The sequence below is a fragment of the Chenopodium album genome, chromosome 27 (assembly GCF_948465745.1).
Source record: "Chenopodium album chromosome 27, dcCheAlbu1.1, whole genome shotgun sequence".
NCBI classification, from domain to species: Eukaryota; Viridiplantae; Streptophyta; class Magnoliopsida; order Caryophyllales; family Amaranthaceae; genus Chenopodium; species Chenopodium album.
In genome coordinates this window covers 32,895,008-32,915,810 of record NC_137860.1, presented here as the reverse complement: position 1 = coordinate 32,915,810, position 20,803 = coordinate 32,895,008, and the positions used below count along the sequence as shown (strand labels likewise).

General features: G+C 34.4%; 5 protein-coding genes and 1 pseudogene across 7 annotated transcripts; 5 read left to right on the top strand and 1 right to left on the bottom strand.

The window, feature by feature from the left end:
* Positions 1-925: 925 nt before the first annotated feature.
* Positions 926-4,138, top strand: LOC145621041 (tubulin-folding cofactor A-like). Of its 2 annotated transcripts, none has more exons than XM_081675775.1 (4): positions 926-1,012; positions 2,102-2,255; positions 3,208-3,294; positions 3,873-4,138. In XM_081675775.1, the coding sequence occupies exons 2-4, from the start codon at positions 2,103-2,105 to the stop codon at positions 3,972-3,974; spliced, it is 342 nt and encodes a 113-aa protein (XP_081531901.1). In that variant the 5' UTR covers positions 926-1,012; position 2,102; the 3' UTR covers positions 3,975-4,138. The 2 variants fall into 2 exon arrangements, with proteins under 2 accessions (XP_081531901.1, XP_081531900.1); XM_081675774.1 differs by lacking the exon at positions 926-1,012 and adding an exon at positions 1,778-1,798.
* A 689-nt stretch (positions 4,139-4,827) lies between these two features.
* LOC145620101 (protein VACUOLELESS GAMETOPHYTES-like) lies at positions 4,828-5,559 on the top strand. The gene has a single exon (XM_081674748.1). It carries the CDS (start codon positions 4,828-4,830, stop codon positions 5,557-5,559), a length of 732 nt encoding a protein of 243 aa, XP_081530874.1.
* Positions 5,560-7,262: 1,703 nt separating this feature from the next.
* LOC145620100 (S-protein homolog 5-like) lies at positions 7,263-7,670 on the top strand. Its single transcript, XM_081674747.1, has one exon. It carries the CDS (start codon positions 7,263-7,265, stop codon positions 7,668-7,670), a length of 408 nt encoding a protein of 135 aa, XP_081530873.1.
* Positions 7,671-9,261: 1,591 nt separating this feature from the next.
* On the top strand, positions 9,262-9,642 carry LOC145620099 (S-protein homolog 5-like). The gene has a single exon (XM_081674746.1). It carries the CDS (start codon positions 9,262-9,264, stop codon positions 9,640-9,642), a length of 381 nt encoding a protein of 126 aa, XP_081530872.1.
* A 1,249-nt stretch (positions 9,643-10,891) lies between these two features.
* LOC145621288 (transcription termination factor MTERF6, chloroplastic/mitochondrial pseudogene) lies at positions 10,892-12,801 on the bottom strand (annotated as a pseudogene). The gene is made up of 2 exons (XR_014108374.1): positions 12,647-12,801; positions 10,892-12,008 (listed from the first exon to the last, which is right to left on the bottom strand). The product of XR_014108374.1 is annotated as a transcription termination factor MTERF6, chloroplastic/mitochondrial pseudogene (transcript).
* Positions 12,802-17,186: 4,385 nt separating this feature from the next.
* Positions 17,187-20,775, top strand: LOC145620939 (uncharacterized). The gene is made up of 2 exons (XM_081675679.1): positions 17,187-18,502; positions 20,543-20,775. The coding sequence occupies exon 1, from the start codon at positions 17,273-17,275 to the stop codon at positions 18,476-18,478; it is 1,206 nt and encodes a 401-aa protein (XP_081531805.1). The 5' UTR covers positions 17,187-17,272; the 3' UTR covers positions 18,479-18,502; positions 20,543-20,775.
* Positions 20,776-20,803: the final 28 nt, after the last annotated feature.

Genomic DNA, 20,803 nt, shown 5'->3' with positions numbered 1-20,803 from the left:
ACTTATTTATTCGTAACGGGCACTAATTTGCCCGTTACGAATAAATATGTATTCGTAACGGACACTATTTTGCCCGTTACGAATATGGTAATTGTAATGGGCAAAGCTTCGCCCGTTACAAATAACCTGTTACGAATGAGATTTTTTCCACTAGTGCACCAAATATGCCCTTAAACGGTCATTTTACCCGTTCACAACTTGTAGTAGTTTCGTAAACTCAAGCCTACCATAGACGTTTATGATAACATATAATGATTATATACGGTTTCAAACGGCATTATATGACTTCGTGATGCATCCGGATCTCAACACTTTTCACCACCGGGCCCCGAAACCTCAAAATTTCCTCAAAAAGCGTGGATTATAGCCTTCAATTCTGTAATTTTTTAAACCTTTTTTCGCTCGGAAATAAAATTGCCGAGATGTTTACTATGGTCCCTAATACCCACTGCGTGTCCAATTGGATCGGTGGAACCATCCAATATGACCTTAAACGGTCATTTTACCCGCTCACAACTTGCAGTGATTTCGTAAACTCAAGTCTATCACGTACGTTTATGACAACATATAATGATCATATATGGTTTCAAGCGACATTATATTACCCCGAGATATATCCCACAGGGTCTCAACATTTTTTGCCACCAAAATATATGACTCCGAGATGTATCCCTTATGGTGTCAAGGTTTTTCGTCACCAGGCCCCGAAACCTCAACATTTCATCAAAAAGTATGGATTATAGACTATTAAATATCAAGTTTCAACCCAATATCACCTTAACATCATTCCTAATTTCAACCCAATACCACTTTAACTTTATTCCTGATTTCAACCCCATACCACTCTGCGAACCAAACGCCAACCCAAAGTGTTACATAATTATAGGAGTATCTGTCCTATTCCTCTCTCTCAGTCTCCCGCTCCATCTCTCTTTATCAGATTCCCGTCGAAGCGCGCTCCACGATCTCCATTGATATTTCTATTCTCCACTCCATTGAAGCATCTTCTGAGGTTAGATGTTGTTTCTTTTTGCATTCATCGAATATCAATTTCACATTCTAGGATATATCGTTGATTTTGATCTTAATATACTCAATTTAGGGTTCTTCAAAAGTCGATTGTTGAACCATTTGTCATACTAGGGTTAGGAAATATTATAACGAGCGATTTTTGTTGCTAGAGAAGAATATTATGTGATTATTCGAGCCTAATTTGATAATTGAATTAAATCTGTCACTGATGTTAGGATGGAACAATGAAATGGGACCTTTTCTCCCTAACAGTATTTGATTTTCCAAGCTTAATTTGATAGTTAATCAAATTTTCCTTTGGGGTGGGTCAGAACTATGAAATTGGGCCTTTTATTCCCTAAAATTATGTGATTTTCGAGCCTTGTGTGACAATTGAATAAAATTGCATTTAATGTTAGGATATAACTATGAACTTGGACCTTTATTCCCTAAAATTATCTGATTTTCGAGCCTAATTTGATAATTGAATAAAATTGCGTTTAATGTTAGGATGTAATCATGAAATTGGACCTTTATTCCCTAAAATTATGTGATTTGTGAGCCTAATTTGATAATTGAATAAAATTGTATTTAATGTTAGGATGGAACTATGAAATTGGACAATTAATCCTAAATTATGTGATCTTTTAAGCCTTAGTTGATAGTTGAATCAAATTTGCCTTCCATGGTACTATGGCAGGGCGGCTGCCCCTCCTTCCAGGGACGGACCTAAGCAGGATGCAAGAGTGCGAGTTGGAGAAAGGCATGAAGTTGTTATATGCCTAATGTATTAGTAATTTAAACCTTGAATTCCACATCAATTCCCTATTTTCCTTTTACTATTATTACTTTTCCCCCACCCCTTCGATAGTGACCAGCATATAGACTGCTTCATAAAGATGATTTTAGATCTTGTAAAAAAGGTTTGACATGCTTTAATCATAATTCATATGAGAATTTTTGTGCTTCGGCCATAGATTTACTCGTATAATTTTTTTTTTTCTTATTGAGTTGATTGGTGATGACTCTGATGAGTGGTTTATTTGGATGTACGGGTCTTTTAATGTTGGGTTGTGGATTGTAATGGCAGGATGTCGACCTTGAGAAACTTGAAGATCAAGACTAGCACTTGTAAGCGCCTTGTAAAAGAGCTAAACTCGTATGAGATAGAGGTCAAAAGAGAAGCTGCTAAAACAGCCGAGATGAAGGAGAGAAGCGCTGATCCTTATGACCTTAAGCAACAGGTATGTGGTATGTCTGTACAGTCCCATGAACCAACTTAAACAAAAATGAAATTCATTTTATGATTTTCTGCTCATTTCCTCCCTAACTGATTTCCTCTATTTATATATTTTCTCACTTTTTTCCCTCTCGCACATCTAAACAATTAGCTGGCTTCCTTTCAATTTAAAATGACAGACTAATTTGTTTTACCAAGAGTCCAAGAGTGTATCTTTACCATAGGCTAGTTTATTATGAAACTTTTCTGAGAAACATTGATCAAGGCAGAAACTTTTAGACTTGATGAGTTAAGAAAGGAACTTAGTTGCTTCTTTGATTATTTAGTTTAGATCTATTGAGACGTTTGTTAAGCTATAGCACAGAAGTTACCTCAATTCTTTTGAAGTATTTTACATGCTCAGACTTGGGAGTTGGGGCCACCATTCTCTAATTAAGTGTGAGCTGGTTTTGCACGATTTTTGTAGGTCTTAATATATGATGACAAAGTAGTTAAAGACTTAGGATAACTTCAGTCTAAAGTGTATTCTTTATCCCAGATTACAGAGTCCTACGTAAAAAAATTATTTTAGGCACACATGCCTAAGGCTTTTGCTTAATTCCCAATATTCATTGTATGAATGATCAATGATGCCATTATTAGGTTGTTATTATTGAGTCTCATAGGGAAGTGATGCAAAGGGGAGTAGTATGCTACATTGCTACCCATATCCTTTGGCCATCACCTTTCCAGCTTCTAATTGTAGTTATATGACTTATAAATGTTACACCATAAACCTTTTGGATAGAATTAAGTATCAGTTGCTAGAGTATAGTCTTACTTTTTAAATTCTAAAGAAAAAGCATTTTTTCTCTCTAGCCTGCTTGATTCTACATTAGCCATTTGCCTTTGGGAACAACTATTTTCAGTGATTCTGTGATTGTTGTTCTCAATGCTCGTTTATTCTCTACTTCCAGGAGAATGTGTTGGCTGAATCTAGGATGATGATTCCTGACTGTCGCAAGCGCCTGGAGTCTGCACTGGCTGACTTGAAGGGAACACTGGTAAAACTTTTTTCATTCTCCACATGTTTTATATCTCTTTCTCAGCTGCCAGAATTTTGTACATTGTTCAATATTCATAGGGTAAACTTCTGCTAGAGTGCTAGAGGCATGAAAACACTGTCCTGTTTGTCTTAGGACATGAACACATTTCAATGAATAGACAATCAATGAACTCATAAGACAGGTGATCAAGATGAAATGTAGTTGCTTTAAAAAAAAAAAAAATGAAATTTAGGGTTCGTTTGGCATTGCTGTGGTTTTCTGTTTTTTGGTTTTTTGTTAAATGAAAGTATATGATATATGCCACATAATGAATCAAAAATTATATAAACTTACTAAAATCATAATATTTTTGAAAACTGACAACAAAAAAGTGGAAACACCTTTTTCTTGTTTCCTGTTTTTGGTTTTTAGTTTTGAAAAAAAAACAGAAAACTGAAAACCAAAAATGATGCCAAACAAGCCCTTAGTTCTTCTGTTGCTAATGTCTTATTATACAGTTACTCAGAACTATAGCTCTATTAGGATTAAATGGGGTTCTCTTTTTCATTATATCCATTTAATCAATCTACTTGCAGGTGGAGCTGGAAGAGTCTGGCGAGAAAGAAGGAGCAGATATCGATGATGCTCGAAGTACCATTGCAGATGTTGAGAAAGTGTTCGAAAGTGGAGATGCATAGTAAAAAATTGGAATCACAAATTAAGATTCTATCTAATGTAAGAGGTTGTACGTTCAGGAAAGAAGTCTGTTGAGGTTTTGTGGTGAAATTGTAGAAATTACTGAAGCTGCCAATTCTCAGGTGTGGATGGCACAGTTTTTATATATTCATTTAGTTTTAGCCTATGACATGAATTTCCTTGCTTTCCGGCTTTTTGAAAACTGACTGATCTTATTAACCTAGAGAATCAAACTCAATCAGTGGTTATTATTAGTATTATTTTGTACTACGTATTGAGTAAAATTAAAAGTAATTGCCTTGGTTTGATGTTGCGTACCAAGAAATTGTGTAAAACTTTTGATCTTAATGTTCCATTCTGATATTTCGCTATATATTTCATTGTTTGTGATGCATTAATTTGAGGATATTAGTTCTAATTTGGCTGAGTGTTTATAAAATGGACTTGATGTTTTACCATCATGATGCTTTTCCGTGAAGACTGTGATAAAGATATGTTTCTTGATTGCTTGTAAAAGATCGAAATACTCACCGACTTCTAGATAAAGATATGTTGCTTGATGGTTCAAAAGATTGAAATACTCGCCTAGATGAATATAGCTTTTCTAACTCCTTTACAATATCTTGGTTCTTTTTCCAACTCCCACCATATATTGTAACCATTTCTTCAAAGTTATTCCTAAATTCTTAATCTCACGCAAAGATGCCAATGTTTCTTCCCTTTTCTACTGTTCAAAAATAGATAAAATCAGTAACTTTGAAATCATCTATTATTAGACCATATATATATATAATTATATATGATCACAAACATGCCAAAAGAAGATGCTTGCTTGCAAGAAATGAAAGGATAATTATGAAGATCAACAAGGAGTTTTCCCATCCAATTCACCCACAATACAAGCTAAAGCTAGAGAATACCGAGATCCCATTCAATTGCAACGGATGCAAGGAAGCTGGAATTGGGTTAACATACAAATGCCATGCTTGCGATTTCAACCTTCACAAGGTATGTGCCTTAGCACCCTCAACCCTAAACCACCCCTTCTACAAGAATTGCCATTTCAAACTCCACAACCTTCCCTTAGGCTCGATCTTAAGGCTATGTGATGCTTGCCATAACGAAGTTCAAGGGTTCGTGTACCATTGTAAGAAGTGTGGGTTCGATCTTCATCCTTGTTGTCTGAGTTTACCTCAAGTGCTGAATGATAGAGAACGTGATCTTTACTTGCATAACAAGCTATCAAGGCCGTGCCATTATTGTAGTAAGAAAGGGCAAGGTTGGGCTTATGTATCTGAGTGCAAGATGTATAATCTCCATGTATCCTGTGTTAAAGAAACGCTTTTGGAGAGTTGGGAGGCTAGATACTTGAATGTTGACAAGAGCTTGGTAAGGGAGTTGGAGGCTAGGATACCTAGTCTTAAGAGGACTTCGACAAGTCATCGCGGTGACGGATCCGACAACGGCGACAATTTGATCAGGTGTTGTGAGATTGCAGGGAGTGGTGTTAATATCATTGTGTCCGCAATCTTGGGTGATCCTACAGCACTCATTGCTGGGGTAATTGGTGGGTTAATCTCTAATTAATAGGGAGGAAAAGAAGAAAAAATGTTACTGTGAACATTTTGTGAATATTGTACTACGTATATAATTTGTTTATGTGTGTTAATCTCCAAATTGACAATTTGTATCATAATTTATACGAAGTACAAGTCTTGTGACTAAAATTCGTGTGTCTATGTTTGGAAAATATTGAGCACAAATACGCTCAAATGATTGGTATAACAATTCTTAAATATTTTATGGAGGTCTCAATTATAAAAACAAAATCTTTTGCATGCCCCCGGTTTACAATAATTTTATTGTACATCGAGCATTTTGCAAAAAGTGACCCTTTTTTCTTATAAAAGTGACCCCTTTCTTTTGCAAAACTGACCCATATTTTTATAAAAGTAACCCTTTTTTCATAAAAAAGTGACCCTTTTTCACAAAAAGTGACCCTTTTTTCCATAAAAATAGCCCTTTATTTTCACAAAAGTGACCACTTTCATACATAAACGTTACCCTTTCTATCCACAAACGTTAACTTTCATACATAAACGTTAACCTTTTTACCCACAAAAGTTATCCTTTTTATGCATAAAAGTCACCCTTTCTATTTATAAAAGGGTGAAGTAACTCTTTAATACACGTACGAAAGTGACCAACCCCATAAAATCACATAAGAACTTAATAATACTTGTAAATTTTTTTTTGTTTTTGAGTAATACTGAAAAATTAATGAAACTAATTAAAAATATACGAATAAAAAGATTAAAAAAAAAAATCAAATCAGAAATAAATTCAAACAGTATAAGTTTAATTTCGTCGTTTAGATTAGTAGAATTGTCTTCTTCTTCATAAGCTTAACATTTACCATATTAATCTAAAACTGAAGAAGAAGAAAAAAAAAATACTCAAATTTGGCTTTAGAAAAACGCAAAAAATTGAGATAACAAATTTGATGGAAGAAAAAGATTGCTTGAATCACCAAAAAAAAAAAAATGGAAGAAAACAGTACAGTAGTTCATCAATGGAGAGGAGAGAGGAAAAATACAGGAAAAAGAATCTTTGAAAGTAGGGAAATGGGGTAAAAGAAGTAATGTGAGGGGATGAGAGAAAAAGAAAGGAGAGAGAAAATGGAATATCGAGTAAAAAATGAGTTACTCACAAACCCACACTTACTTTGTATGGTCTGATTTACAATATATTTATTGTAAACCGGCTTTTTTTAAAAGTTTGTGTTATAAAAATGTTATATTTTGTGATAGAAAGCGTACATATTAAAAAAAACTTGCGGTTAAAAAAAACTTGCGGTATATCTATATAATGTTAAAAAAAAAATGAATCGTATTAGTGAGTTGTACATTATGGAATTGAATTCTCTTACAAATTTATTTTGTTATACTCCTTAGCAAAAGAATATTAGCCAATATATGAAGTATAATTAATTAATTATTGCTGATCCAAATTCAACGTCACATACAAGTTATATTATTATCCAAGGTTCACACAAACAAAGCATATACGTAGATAATTATCGAATATCCAGATTATTCCAGCTATAGCCTGTAGCTCATAATTTTTGTTACCATTGATGGCAGATTCTCTCTTATAAATACAACATTACTGACCACAAAATCAACTCAAATAATCAAAATATTTATACAATTTCACTTTCCCATAAAATAAAGATAGTTAACTAGCTATTCACATACATCATGTACAATAACCGTGTACATGAACGTACCATGGTCCTGTTAGTCCTACTCTTGCTGCTGCAAGCAGTGACATGGTCCGATGCGACACGAGCTCATGTAAGAATCACAAACATGATGGAAGGGATCAATGCTAGAATTCGTTGTCTATCAAAACACGGTGGAGGGGATGTAGCGGAGCAGGATGTTCCATATCAAGGCTTGTACGAATTCGGGTTTACGCCTAGTATACTTGGTATAACCAAGTATAATTGTGAGTTTGTGTTTGATAACAAATCACATTGGTTTCAAATATACAATGAACACAGAGAACATGGTGTTTGCTGGAGAATGTGTTGGTGGATTATTTATCAAAGTGGTCCTTGCTATGTTTATGGGGTTGATAGTGATATTAATGAATTCAATGGAGGTCCTTATCAGTGTTTTCCTTGGAACAATTAGTAATTTAATTAAATGTTTAGTACCTAGTGTAATAATGAGATTATTGGATTTTTATATGCTCCGATCCTAGACATACCGTGTACCTTAAATTATTGGATTTTTATATAGTTATAGTTTTCGGAGGATTGTTATTTATATTTGGTTTCGAGTTTAAGCCGGACTACCTTAATTCAAAAGTAGGGCAGAGTAAACTAGCTCGACCTATCAATCAATAAGGGCAATAACCTGACAAATAAAGACCTACACCTTCCCTATACATTTGATTGAGGATCGAATGATTGATAAAATGCAATGAATTGGTTTTTAATAAGGGGTGAAGGGAGTAATAAGATATAAGTGATCAAACAAAGTAAATATAATCAATGAACTAACCAACGCTGGATTTTTAATCAAGAGCTAAAAATATGATTAATTATCAAATGTTCAAGGGCAACAATTTAATTAATTACTCAAACTTAATAAAATAAGCAAATTTCAGAAATGTTGATTGACGTGGAATTATTATTGTAATTCTGATGCATGCATGAAGTATTCCTCATCCTCGAATTAATTTTATTTCCATTTATATGGCTGTAAATTTTCATCAAATGATAAAAACTTTTTTAATGATCAATAATTTGCATGTCCGATAATTTGATATACTGTATAAGATTTTCAGACGTATTAAACTGGCGGAAAATTTACATTAAACCACCTTTTATAACACTTTAATTGCAAGAAACCACCTTATAAAAAATTTTTCGCAAAAACACACCTTAATCTTAAAATTTTTTGCAATCACACACCTTTTCCCGGAAAATACCCATTGACTTGGTTTTCAGGGGTTGACTCGACCATGAGACGCCCTAAAACCGCTAACCCTCCCTTTTCCCCAGCCACCCACTTCCAGGGGTCGACGACCACCTCCCTCCTTCGTCGCTGACGACCTCATCCCCTCCCTTTCCCAATTCCCGTCCTTAAACCCAACCCTCAAGCCCTAAACCCAATTCTCGTACCTTCGTGAAGTGGGTGGTTGGGGAAAAGGGAGGGTTAGCGGTTTTAGGGCGTCTCATGGTCGAGTCAACCCCGGAATACAAGGTCAATGGGTATTTTCCGGGAAAAGGTGTGTGATTGCAAAAAATTTTACGATTAAGGTGTGTTTTTGCGAAAAAATTTTTATAAGGTGGTTTCCTGCAATTAAAGGGTTATAAAAGGTGGTTTAATGCAAAATTTCCTAAACTGGCTATAATTAAGTAAGTTCATCTCCTTTTTTTAAAAAGTTTTCTAAAGGAACTTGTATATGATTTCTAAAGACATATAATTTGTTACTCGTTTTTAATTCTTGGCGTATGTTCCCCATTAATCTCCTGATTATGAATTGCTTGCCTTAATTACTGCGAAAAGCTTGGAGATTTTCCAAACAAATAGAAGCCTATATTCAACTTAAAACAAAGAGTTTCCTAGTCCAATAATCTTCCATTTTTCAATTTCTCTTCATAATTATTATGGCCCTATAAAAGCCAAGTAAAAGTATAGGTTTCAATCCCATCAAAAAAAAAAAAAAAACCTTTAAACTCATAGTTTAATTTCCTACACCAAATAGTATCAAAATATGCATAAACATGCTATTTTCTTCCTCCTCCTAGTTGTATCTCTCCATGTAATTGGTACATGCGAGGCAAAAACAACGGTTGGAATTATAAATCAGTTGAAGGGGAAGTCGAATCTTCAAGTTCATTGCAAATCGAAGGACGATGATCTAGGGACACATAACATCCCATATAAAGGGACATATGAGTTTAAGTTCAAACCAAACTTCCTTGGTTCAACTTTATACTTTTGTGGCTTTAAATGGGGGAAAACGTTTAAGAGATTTGATGTTTATAAATTCTCAAGAGAAGCTGATGCTTGTGGAAGTACTTGTTTGTGGTATATTTATGAGACAGGGCCTTGTAGGGTTAATGGAGGTGAATGTTTGGAATGGAAAAAATAGATGATTATGTTATATTGAAATTAAGATGGTGGATTATGTTCTAACATTGAAATTTTGATTATAATTTTATATTAATAGTGTGTAATAATAATCCTACAATTATAACTGTAATTGTGTAATGGTTTAGTTTTATATCAAACTTATCGAAGCAGCTTCAATTCTATTTTATGAAGTAAAAAGCAGCTTCAATTCTAATTAGCCTTGTTTTTTTTTTTAAAAGTTGAATATTAAGTTTGCATTATATATGATATTCAAAGTAAGTTTGTTACGAAACCTTTTTGGAAAAAAAAATATTGCTCTGAATTCAAGACAGATCTTATTTGTGATGTTTTCTTTGACAGTACAAAATTTACAATGCATTTGTTATCTAGCGGAGAAAAAAAGAAGCTATAATAAAATAATTTAAAATAAGGGTTGATAAAGGTTACGTACGTAAGTTCAAATTACAAGTACAATTAATTTTGATAAGTACTATAATTTCATATTAGAGAAACTCATGTAAAAAACACCCTTAGGATGTTACAATTACTTTGAGGCTTTGAGCATTGAAGGCTAGCAGAATAACTAAGAATTTAAATGGGAAAATAATTTTCATGAGTTTGATACAGTATTTTGTATTTATGATTTTGAAAGGGATAGTATGGGTCCGAAGAAGCCTTGTCAAGAATATTGTAATTGGAAAATCCAAGATAATGGGCCTTGCAGGGTTCCTGGTGATAAATTTATTTTGTCAATTGTTTTTTTTTTCTTTTTGGTGTCCCACCCGATTCACCGTTTGGGTTAACCCGGATTCGGGATCAATTCTGGGTGATTAGGTTCCAATTTCCTCTCAATTGTTGTTGCGAGGGATCAAATCTTGTCAATTGTGTAAGCGGTCTTTTTTTGTTTGAATGTTTTTTTTTTTGGTAGAATTTTTGTTTGAATGTTTGTTGTAGTTGTTGATATGCTATTGATATATTAATTATTTTAGGCAGATACAAGGAATTAGGAAGGATGGAAATTAGTATATTCAATACATTAATATGGGTCACCTACTCACCTTGATATATAAAACGAAAAACCCTAAAAGAATCGGAGAAATATGGCATGGTTAACCCCTAAAGGCAAGGTTTGTCTTCCTCCTCCATTGAGGTAGTTCATGCATTCTGATTTCTCCTTTGAAGGTTTTGATTTATTCAATACAAAAATCAATTGTACTAGATCATTCTTGCAATTCCTGCATTAGTGCATTTTGATTGAAGAAACAGAATCATACAAAGCAATATATTATATCATATGAAAGTAGTCTACAACTAAAAAGAACTGATAAGAATTAAATACCGTTAGGAACTGGAAAAAGCAAACAAAAGGTTGCATCACTTGTAGATTTCCTAGGTTGATCCATATTTCAAGCAGAACTTCTTTCGATTGTAGTACAGCATCTCGTTTAAGCTGCAATCTATGTTCTTCTGAGACAGTACCCTTTGCCTCAACTCCAAGCTCTTCTTCAGACCATGTCGAAAGAAATCAGGATACTCCACAACATCCTGAAGGCTTTTCCCCATCACTTGCACCAGAAACTTCAGTTTCGGCTCCAAGGAGTTCTTGATGCTTTTGATCAGTACAGGGGGGTAACCAGACACCAATGCTGCGATCTGATTGTCACCGAATCCAGAGCTCCTTAAGTAATCGAAATTTGGCTTGAGAACTTTCTCAACATCTCGACATAGAACCTCAGGGTAGTTTACAGCAACTTTCTGAAGGTCTGTTTTTGTCAGACCAACGTTCTTTAGGAATTCTGCTGTAGGCTGCAGCCTCTTCTGAACATTGTAACCCATGAGATATGGGTTCTTCACCAAAATTTTACCAATCATCCCTTCCTCATTAAGCCCGAACTTGGTAAGGAAATCCACAAACTGAGTAAGCTTTGGCTCGATGCTGTAGCTTACGATTCTAGGATTGACCAACACCATTTTACCAAGTTGCTTTTCAGGAATCCCAAGGGCCTCAAAGAAACCTAATAAAGGACACAGCTTTCCTTCTGCACTGTGAGAAAAAATATAGGGAAATTTGATAATAGCAGTAGTAACTTCCTCAGGTTTTGTAGCAAGTGTATTAAGGCACTGAACCATGGGCTCGAGTGTCTCATCCACACCGAATGACAGGATTTTCGGGCATTTGAGAACTACTGATGGTAGTTTTCTATCTGGGATACCAATGCTTCTCAAATAATCCCAACTTTGGGAAGCCCTTTCCCTTTGCAAGCCTTCGAGCCGCTTGCACCGTTTGAACATGTCCTGAATGCTTTTGTCATCAAATCCTTTATCCTTGAAGAACCACAATACACCAGTGCTGTTGTTTTGGCTGCTACTACCCTCCATAATTTTCTACAAATCAGAAATTGAGCAATTTATGTACCAATGTGCAATGTCAAGGCAGCATACCTGGACATGAAACAGCTATCTACCCCTCAACAACTACGATTTCTTACGACGATTCATGTTAACCAACCCCAAATCATTTTAGGGACTAAGCCTTTGCTATAATGTTTTAGGACCCAACAATTATAAATTCTCCAAATTGACCAATAAATCAAATTCTTCTACAAACTCAGTAAGACCAAATTGATCTCCAAATTGACCAGTAGACCTAATTCTCTATAAGTCAGAAGTATCAATTACTTCAAAAAAAACTCGCAAAGTTGCATAAACAACAGGAAAATTCGATTATCAACATCTGAATTCGGAAAAAATAGCAGATTAATTATAGAAAATTAGCAAATCAATTACACTCTACCTCGAGTAAGAAGTTTCTAATTAAATTACAATTGCAATTAAACAAATTCACATTCCCAATTACCCAATTTCACCATTAAACTAAAATTGGGAAATTCTTCAAAATGCTGAACTACATTAGACAAAAGCCAACAATTGAGAACAAATTAACATTTTTTGCAACTATCAATTTACAGAAAATAAGCACAATATTAAATATTTAAGCTTTGAAAAATGAAAAGGATAATTACCTCAATGTTTTGAAGAGGGGTTCCTCGATTATGAAGAAGCAAGCATGGCAGAAAAAGAGTGAAAAACAGAGCACTCTGCTTCAAACTTCACCTCTATAATCTCTCTCCTACTCTCAGTCCTCTATAGACATTCTGAAATTGGGGCATAATCTTATCTATCTCTTTTCATTGAGGACATTATGGTAATTGACACAAGTATGTATTAAGATGACTATTATAACCTTGTAAGATCAAAAATCCATTATCTAAATAAATAAAAGGTCACTAATTTATAACGAGTAAGGGTCTGTTTACATTTACTAAATTGAGTTGAACTGAACTGAACTGAAGTGATTGGAGTTGAGCCGAACTGAACTGAACTGATTGGAGCTATGCTAAATTAAACTGAACTAAAATTAAGCTATTGTGAACACCCTATTTAATTAGCTTAATAATCAAAATTGGTTTATCAAGTGACACGTTGTAAATAAATCAACAATTTTGTTTAATTAACATGTTATTTATGTAAATCTCTTTGAGATAAATAAGCGTGTATTTTCTCCTAATTATTTTTTATTTGGTGAAGATTTTCTCCTAATTATACCAATCTCTCTTATGGAGTACATCTTAATTATTCGGAGTACTACTTTTGTCAAATTAATATGACTAGTTTAGTAATATGAAATGGTAAAAGTATATTATATCTTTCTCTTTAAAACCATATGTGCTTATCAAATTCCAAGTATGCATTTCTTCCTTATCATTTTTCTTCTTAGAGAGGAACACCAGTGATAAAAGACGAGATTTGATTCAAAACTTGAATGATATTCAAACCTTTAATCAACTAAACTCGTTGTTAACAAAGATAGATTAGAAATAAATTATGGTCATTGACTCAAACGGGCATCAAATGACTAATATACCCTCGTCAAAATCCCTAAAGTCCTATACAAATTCTAAAATAGACCTGGTCTACAATAAGTTATTGTAGACCAGCTGCCATCACGTGCGTGCTTCCTTCAGGCAATTAGTTTTATTTGTTTCCTTCTTTCATTATCTCAGCTCTTCCCATTTTTTGATTTTTTTCGTATGCTCCATTTTCTCTCTCTTCCCATTTGCATTTTCTCTCTCTTCAAAGATCGAATTTCTCTATACACACTTTCAAGCTCTCTGATCTTCCTCTTCAATGGTGAAATGCGAGGTGGTGGAACGCCTAAGAGATGAACGCGAGGAGGTGGAACGCAAAATCGTGGTAATATCTCTTACTTCACCTTGATTTTTCATCTTTCTAAGCTTTTGATTATGGCTTCTTTTTGCGTGAATTTTTGTTCTGTAACAACGAATTAGGGTTTCAATTTGTCCAATCCATGATTAATTATAATTAAGTTGAATTTCGTTATTTTATTTTTTTTAATTAGCTATTTGATTTAGGTAATTACTTCACCTTGATTATAATTAGGGTTTTGACTACATTTATTAGTAGGTGTTTGTGGTGGCTGAGTTAGGCGATTGAGGCGAGGGTGTGGTTGCCTGGTTGGTGCGGCGAGGTTCGGTGCAAGTTTAAGTCTGGGTTTAAGTCAAGCTTGTTAGGGTATATCGTAGTAGCAGCCTGCCTCCTGCTTCTGACAGTGTCTAGGTTAATTCTGATGCAGCTTTGATGAAAGGTGTGGGTGTCGGGCTTGGGGCTATTGGCAAGAACAGCGAGGGGATCAGGAGTTGTTGGTTATTGGGGTCGAAGAGTAGCTGGGGGTTTTCTGTGAAACTTGGTGAAGCTTTGGCTGAGTGGTTAGAATGCTACTGGTGTGAAAATCGAGCTCATATGTGATGCTTGAATGTTTATAATGATGTCAAGCTATTAATGAGCTCATAAGCTCAACAACATGAATGTGGTGTTCTGGCATAACAATTGCAACTGATACCAAGGTTCTTTGGAAGGGAAAGCTATTTTGGTAAAGCTGCCAGAAATTTTACTTGGTGTCATTGGTGGTCTAACTTGTAATGAGAGTAGTGTGAGTGTTTTTCTATTAATCATGTTAGACAAAATGGCAATATAGTTGCCTACAGATTACTTCCTGCTAATGGTGTAGAACAATCATTTGTAAATTCTTTCCCCAGGGCATTTTAGCTTTTGTGGATTAATTTAATAATATTGCTTTCATTTTTTTTTTCCAATAAAAAGCTTTATGGGCATGATAAGTGATTAAGTGACAATAGTGTTTGTTGGGTTGGTTTACTGCATTAAATATCTACTTAATTAGTTTGAGTTGTCGTAGTTTTTGCTTTAATGTTTATGCTTGTATGAGTTTTATTTAAAGCCTATTAGCTCAATTGGTAGAGCATTGTACAAGTGTACAATGATGTAGGTTCGAATCCTGCATAGGCTATGAAAAGCTGATTATCGTTATAGGGTGACTTTATTTAAATAAAGATTACTATACGAAAAAAAAAAGGTAATCATAACAATAGTGACTATATAAATTGGGGTCACAACATATGTAAATATGGGTTATTATTTTTAAATAAGATTCACTATATGTAAAACTAGGGTAGCTATAACTATTTATTTAAATAAAGGTCAATATATGTGTAGGAGTCACCTTGTGTGAAAATAGCATAACTACAAAAGGTCCATGTATTCAAATATGGGTTATTACATGAAAAAACAAAAGGTCACTACATTCAAAACAGGGTTACTACATGCAAAAAAAAAAAAAAAAAAAAAAAAAAAAAAAAAAAAAAAAAAAAAAATTTACTATATTCAAATACTAAATGTAAAAAAAAAAGGTCACTATATTCAAGTACTATATGTACAAAAAAAGTCACTATATTCAAATACTCCACTATATGTAAAAAAAAAAAGGTCACTATATTAAAAAAAAAGGTTACTACATGTAAAAAAAAGGTAGCTATATTTATATAAGGGTCATAACATCTGGGGAGAGAAATATGTGAAAAAGTAACCTATTTGTTAAAAAGGCTCACTGTAGTCTTTGTCTAAATCTTATAGCCTATGTAGGACTTGAACCTACATCCTCTGTGCCAATAAAAATATACACAGTGCTCGACCAATTGAGCTAATAGGCTTATAGAGTTTTCAACTATATGATCTTCCAGATCCTGCGAAACTCTATTATAAAGGCATACATGTCTTTAAGAACAATGCTCATGTCCCCTTCTTATCACCAAACATAGCATTAGCTATCTGACCATTCACTAACTAAAAGAAAAACGTTTGCACATACTTTGTTTTTCTTTCAAGTTGCAAGACAAATAATACCACAGTACCACACTCCTCACAACTGAAAATAATGACAAGAATTTATCAGCTTGAAGCTCATTACTCGCATTTATAACATTATTGATTAACTTTCACAATATCAATTGTTATAAAACATAGCTAATAGCGGAACTCAATTAACTAGCTATATATAGTGACCCTTAAAATAATATAGCAACCTTTCTCATAAACTAATGTCACAATAGACATAGTGACCTTTATTAGCTTAGAGTCACCTTTACTAAGTACATAGTACATTGTTGTTAGCTAGCCTCCTCCCAAAGTCCCAAACCTCCATTTCACAGACTCCTCATTTGTCTTGACTCTTGACATGGTTCTAAAGCTGTCACATTCAATAATTTAATTGATTTGAAATGCTTACCTGCACATATATTAGAACTCGATTACTCTGCGATTTCAAGTTGTTTTCCCCTAATTTGAAGTTTCTTTTGCATCATGCTTCATATTTATTCCCCTAAGTTAGGAATCAATTCAATCTGGAAGAAAAAAAAATCAAGACTAAAATATATATCTTTTTAATTTCACTTAAATTAAAACAACAACCACAATTAATGAATTAGAAAAACAACACAAATCGAATACTACTCACAATGTAATTTATGTAATTTTCAAGCCTTAAATTACCATATCTCTCACCATGATCATAGTTTTAATACTTTAAACCTCATTTATCAACAAAAAAAAAAAAAAAAAACAAAACAAAAACTTTAAACCTCAAATCATACATAAACGAAACAAAAATTGATGAAGAAACTTCCAATTGATTAACATTTTAGAATAATTAAAAGCCCTAAGTAGAGAAAACATAATGATTTGGAAGAACTAAATCAAATTACAAACATAATCAATTGTTATTCATGATAGTTAATCGAATATTTGACGGAAAATTTAAAAAAAAAAAAAAAATTGATACCTACGTATTTGTGTTTGATTCTGATTCAAAAACTGATTTGTTGAGATCAATTGCAGTAGAATTTTGTACTACAATCGATGAATTTGCATCGTGATTCCGTCGATGATGTTGTTCGCAGAGGGAAGAGAAACTAGTTGGGGCTTTTTTTTTTAATCAATAAAGGAATGCTGGGTTAATGGGTTATAGAAGGGATTTTGTTGAATTGGGCAGGGCAAGTACGCGTGGGCTATTTTCTTCAGACAGCAACACGTGAGACCATAAGGTCCACAATAAATTTATTGTGGACCAGGTCCACCCAAGAATTTTTGAAAGTCCTAAACCCTCCAAAACCCTCGTCTCTCACACTCTCTCAGAGTCACAGCTCCCCAGTTCTATTTGTATCCATCACTCGAGTTTTCCCAAAGAATTTCTGCAAGTTTTCGAATTAGAGATAAAGATGAGATCTTTAAGAGGTAAAGCTTCGAACCTTGCTGTTATTTCCAAGTATTTTAATTCAAATGGGTCAGGTTTTCCCTTTTTATTGAGATTGCAATTGTTTAGTTCAACAATGGATTGTCATAATTTTAATGGGCAGTTCCGAAACTATAGTTATAATAGTCGTAGAAATGATGATTATGTTGATCATGATGATAAGAAGTTTTCTGGGAAGAATAGAGGAGATTATAATGCACCCCAGAAAAATTTTAGGTCTTCAGGAGGTGATAGACAACAAATGCCTCAATTTAATGGAAAAACTGATTACCCAGATCGTAGTTATAGGCGTCAAGGAAGAAATGATGGGTTTAAGAATCCCTTTGATTTTGATGAAGGAAGTGGGGTTGGGGGTGTTGGTTTGGGTGGGGATCAAGAGGGTAGGAAGAACTATCAGCCATCGGTTAGCGAGCTCTTGGATAGGCAGGGACCGGCGAAAGGCGAGGAAAGGGTTGGGAAAGAGGGGAGAGAGAGTGAATTTCTTGACAAGTTTAAGCTTGGTGATGTAAGTAAGGTGGAAGAGAAATCTGATGAGTTAGAGGAAGAGGCGAATGCAAAGGAGGATTCCGAGGTGCAGCCTCAGGAAGAGAATATGGCGGCGCCTAAGAAAGCTGATGAGATTTTTAAGAAAATGAAACAAAGTGGTCTGATTCCTAATGCTGTGGCAATGCTTGATGGGCTTTGTAAGGATGGTTTGGTCCATGAAGCTATGAAGCTTTTTGGGATGATGCGCGAGAAGGGTTCAATGCCGGAGGTTGTTGTGTATACGGCTGTGGTTGAAGGGTTTTGCCAGGCGCAGAACTTTGATGATGCTAAGAGGATTTTCAGGAAAATGCAGAACAATGGTATTGTACCAAATGCATTTAGTTATACTGTTTTGATCAGAGGTCTTTGCAAGGGGAAGAGATTGGATGATGCTGTTGAATTTTGTGTGGAAATGCTGGAAAATGGTCATTCTCCAAATGTGATTACATTCACTGAGCTGGTTCTTGAGTTTTGCAAGGAGAAGGGAGTTGAAGAAGCACAAAATATTATCCTTACATTAAAACAAAAGGGTTTCCTTTTGGATGAGAAGGCAGTTAGAACCTATTTGGACAAGAATGGTCCAACATCACCTCTGGTATGGGAAGCAATCTTCGGGCCTAAGAAGACCGCACAGAGGCCAATCTAAGCTTCCCTTGCCGAAAGATGATCTGTAAGCATGCCTGTGAAGTTTTTATTTGTTTCTCTATCCTTTTGGTAGCTTGTAGGAGATTTGTTGGTTAGACTAAGTGTTTCAACATTGTCACTCTTTCCGTAGTTGTCTAATCAAGAATCATTGATCCTATGAAATATTTTGTGTTATTATACTTATAAACTAACTTTATTTTTTCAATAAGAAAGCTTTTTATATAGTCATTCTGGTTCTCTAACTACCTCTCTCTCTCTCTCTCTCTCTCTCCAGTCGTATGTTAATGATCCAATAACTATGATAAACAGTTATACCAAGCTTCTTAATATGAAGTATCTTTTTTTGGTTTATGAACAATGAGCTAACAAAATTGAGTGTATGTAAATTGTAAACCATTGAAAATTAAGTGCCAAAATTCTAGAAAGTACCTCTAAAACCAAATATACTGCAAAATTAACTAAGGGATCAGGTTACCAGGACATTGTATATGGTTATACGCTTAATAATGAGACTTGTATTATGACGGGATTCCATGTCTAGCACACCCCCTGACGTGTAAGACTAGTTTGGTGGCAATGTAATTATGTATTTGATCTTGATCTTCCTTGGACCTGTTATTGTGATTTCTTCTCTTTTTTATGGAGTAAAATTTTTTCGGTTTCTGCTTGGAACTACGTTATTTCAGGACAAAAAATGCGAGTTGGATTCTTTTTAACAGCAATCATATTATAATGACTGGCCTTTGAGGCATATTAAAGAAAGAACTCAAGCGTTTTAGTATGATTCTGGCCATTGTGTACCTTCAGGCTGTTGAAAAAAAGTGTTATCAAGTTCATGCCTGGTTATTTGGTTAATGTACTCTGATGGAGAAAATTGCTACAGAGAATCTCATTCATTGACAGAAAACATCATGCCTTGTGAGTGCTTGGTCCATATCGTTTCAAATGTGTGCTCTTCAAGCTACATTCCTGGGAAAGATATACCAATAAGAAAACTTATAGTATCTCATTCTCTGATTTCATCATACGGTTTACTGCATATTAAATTCTTGTGATATTTGGTTTCCCCAGTATTGTGAGTTTTAAACTTTGAAGCTGAATGTTGCCATGAATGTGTTTCACACTGCTGATAATATTCTTGCTTGAGAAATACTTTGACTTGTGTGCAATGCCTTGGTGTCAGCGTGATGATGTTGCACTATTTCTTTTTGTGTGAGTTGGCAAGAAATTTGGTGTTATTAGAAGTCCAGGAAATTACTGAGTTAATCTGGATTCTTAACTTAATGGTTAATCTGTAGTTCTAGATTCATGGATATATATTAAGACAATTTGTCTAAATCTTCAAATACTCAGACCTATGAAAGTATGACCCGTAAAAACCTTATAGTTTCTTTAACTGGTCTCTTGTAGACCCTTAATATAATTACTGGTCGTCATAAGGAGGAAACATTGTGAGGAGCACTAAGTTTACTTGAAACAAAGAGCCAGTCTGGTGTGATGCTTGGCTTTGATCCACTTAACATTCGTATTTAAATTGATTACTTCTTCTGAAGTTCAATTTTATATATGTAGAATGATGCATTGGAATATGACTGATAAGCATTTAGATTGTTGCAATGAACATCTAGGCCAAGTCTTCAATATTATTCTAATGAAGTCAGAGTTTATATTTTCCCTCTAGTTTATCTGAGTCATAGTTTCAGCCTCATTGTTTATTGTAGTTCTACTATATAGATTTGATTGCTTGAATGAATGTGTCTTTTCTTTGTTAATTAATCCTTTAATTATCACTTAGCTACTTTCTTCTATTGATGCCCAGATGCATTGGCTAGGATACCACTAGATGTAGCTCAAGACAAGCACCTTATTTTTCTGCATTAGTAAAATTTGACTGCATATGTCTGAAAATCTTCTTTTCCAACATTTCCAAAGAGAAAATGCATGCTACATTGCACAGTAGCATGTAAAGTTGACTCACTAACTGACTTTTTCCCCTTCCGGTGAATAGAACAAGTCGATGTGCAGGCTTGGGCTCTGTCTGAATTTTTTTGTTTGCTTACTGCAGGTTCAAGATTTACCTTTCAATTAATATCAACTTACTTGGTTAAGCGATATTTCAGGTAATTGTCTCTTCCCTATTGCTCTTCTAGCTTACATGTACTGTACCCACATTTTTTGCAACTAATGAATGAAATACGAGTCTATTCTGGATTTAGAAAGGCAGGAGAAAGAAACGGGTTTTCCATTATGAATACTCTGTTAATTTTTGAAATGTGCAGTGCACGTGGTCCGTCATTACTGGAGAGATGCATCATTAATTTAAGGG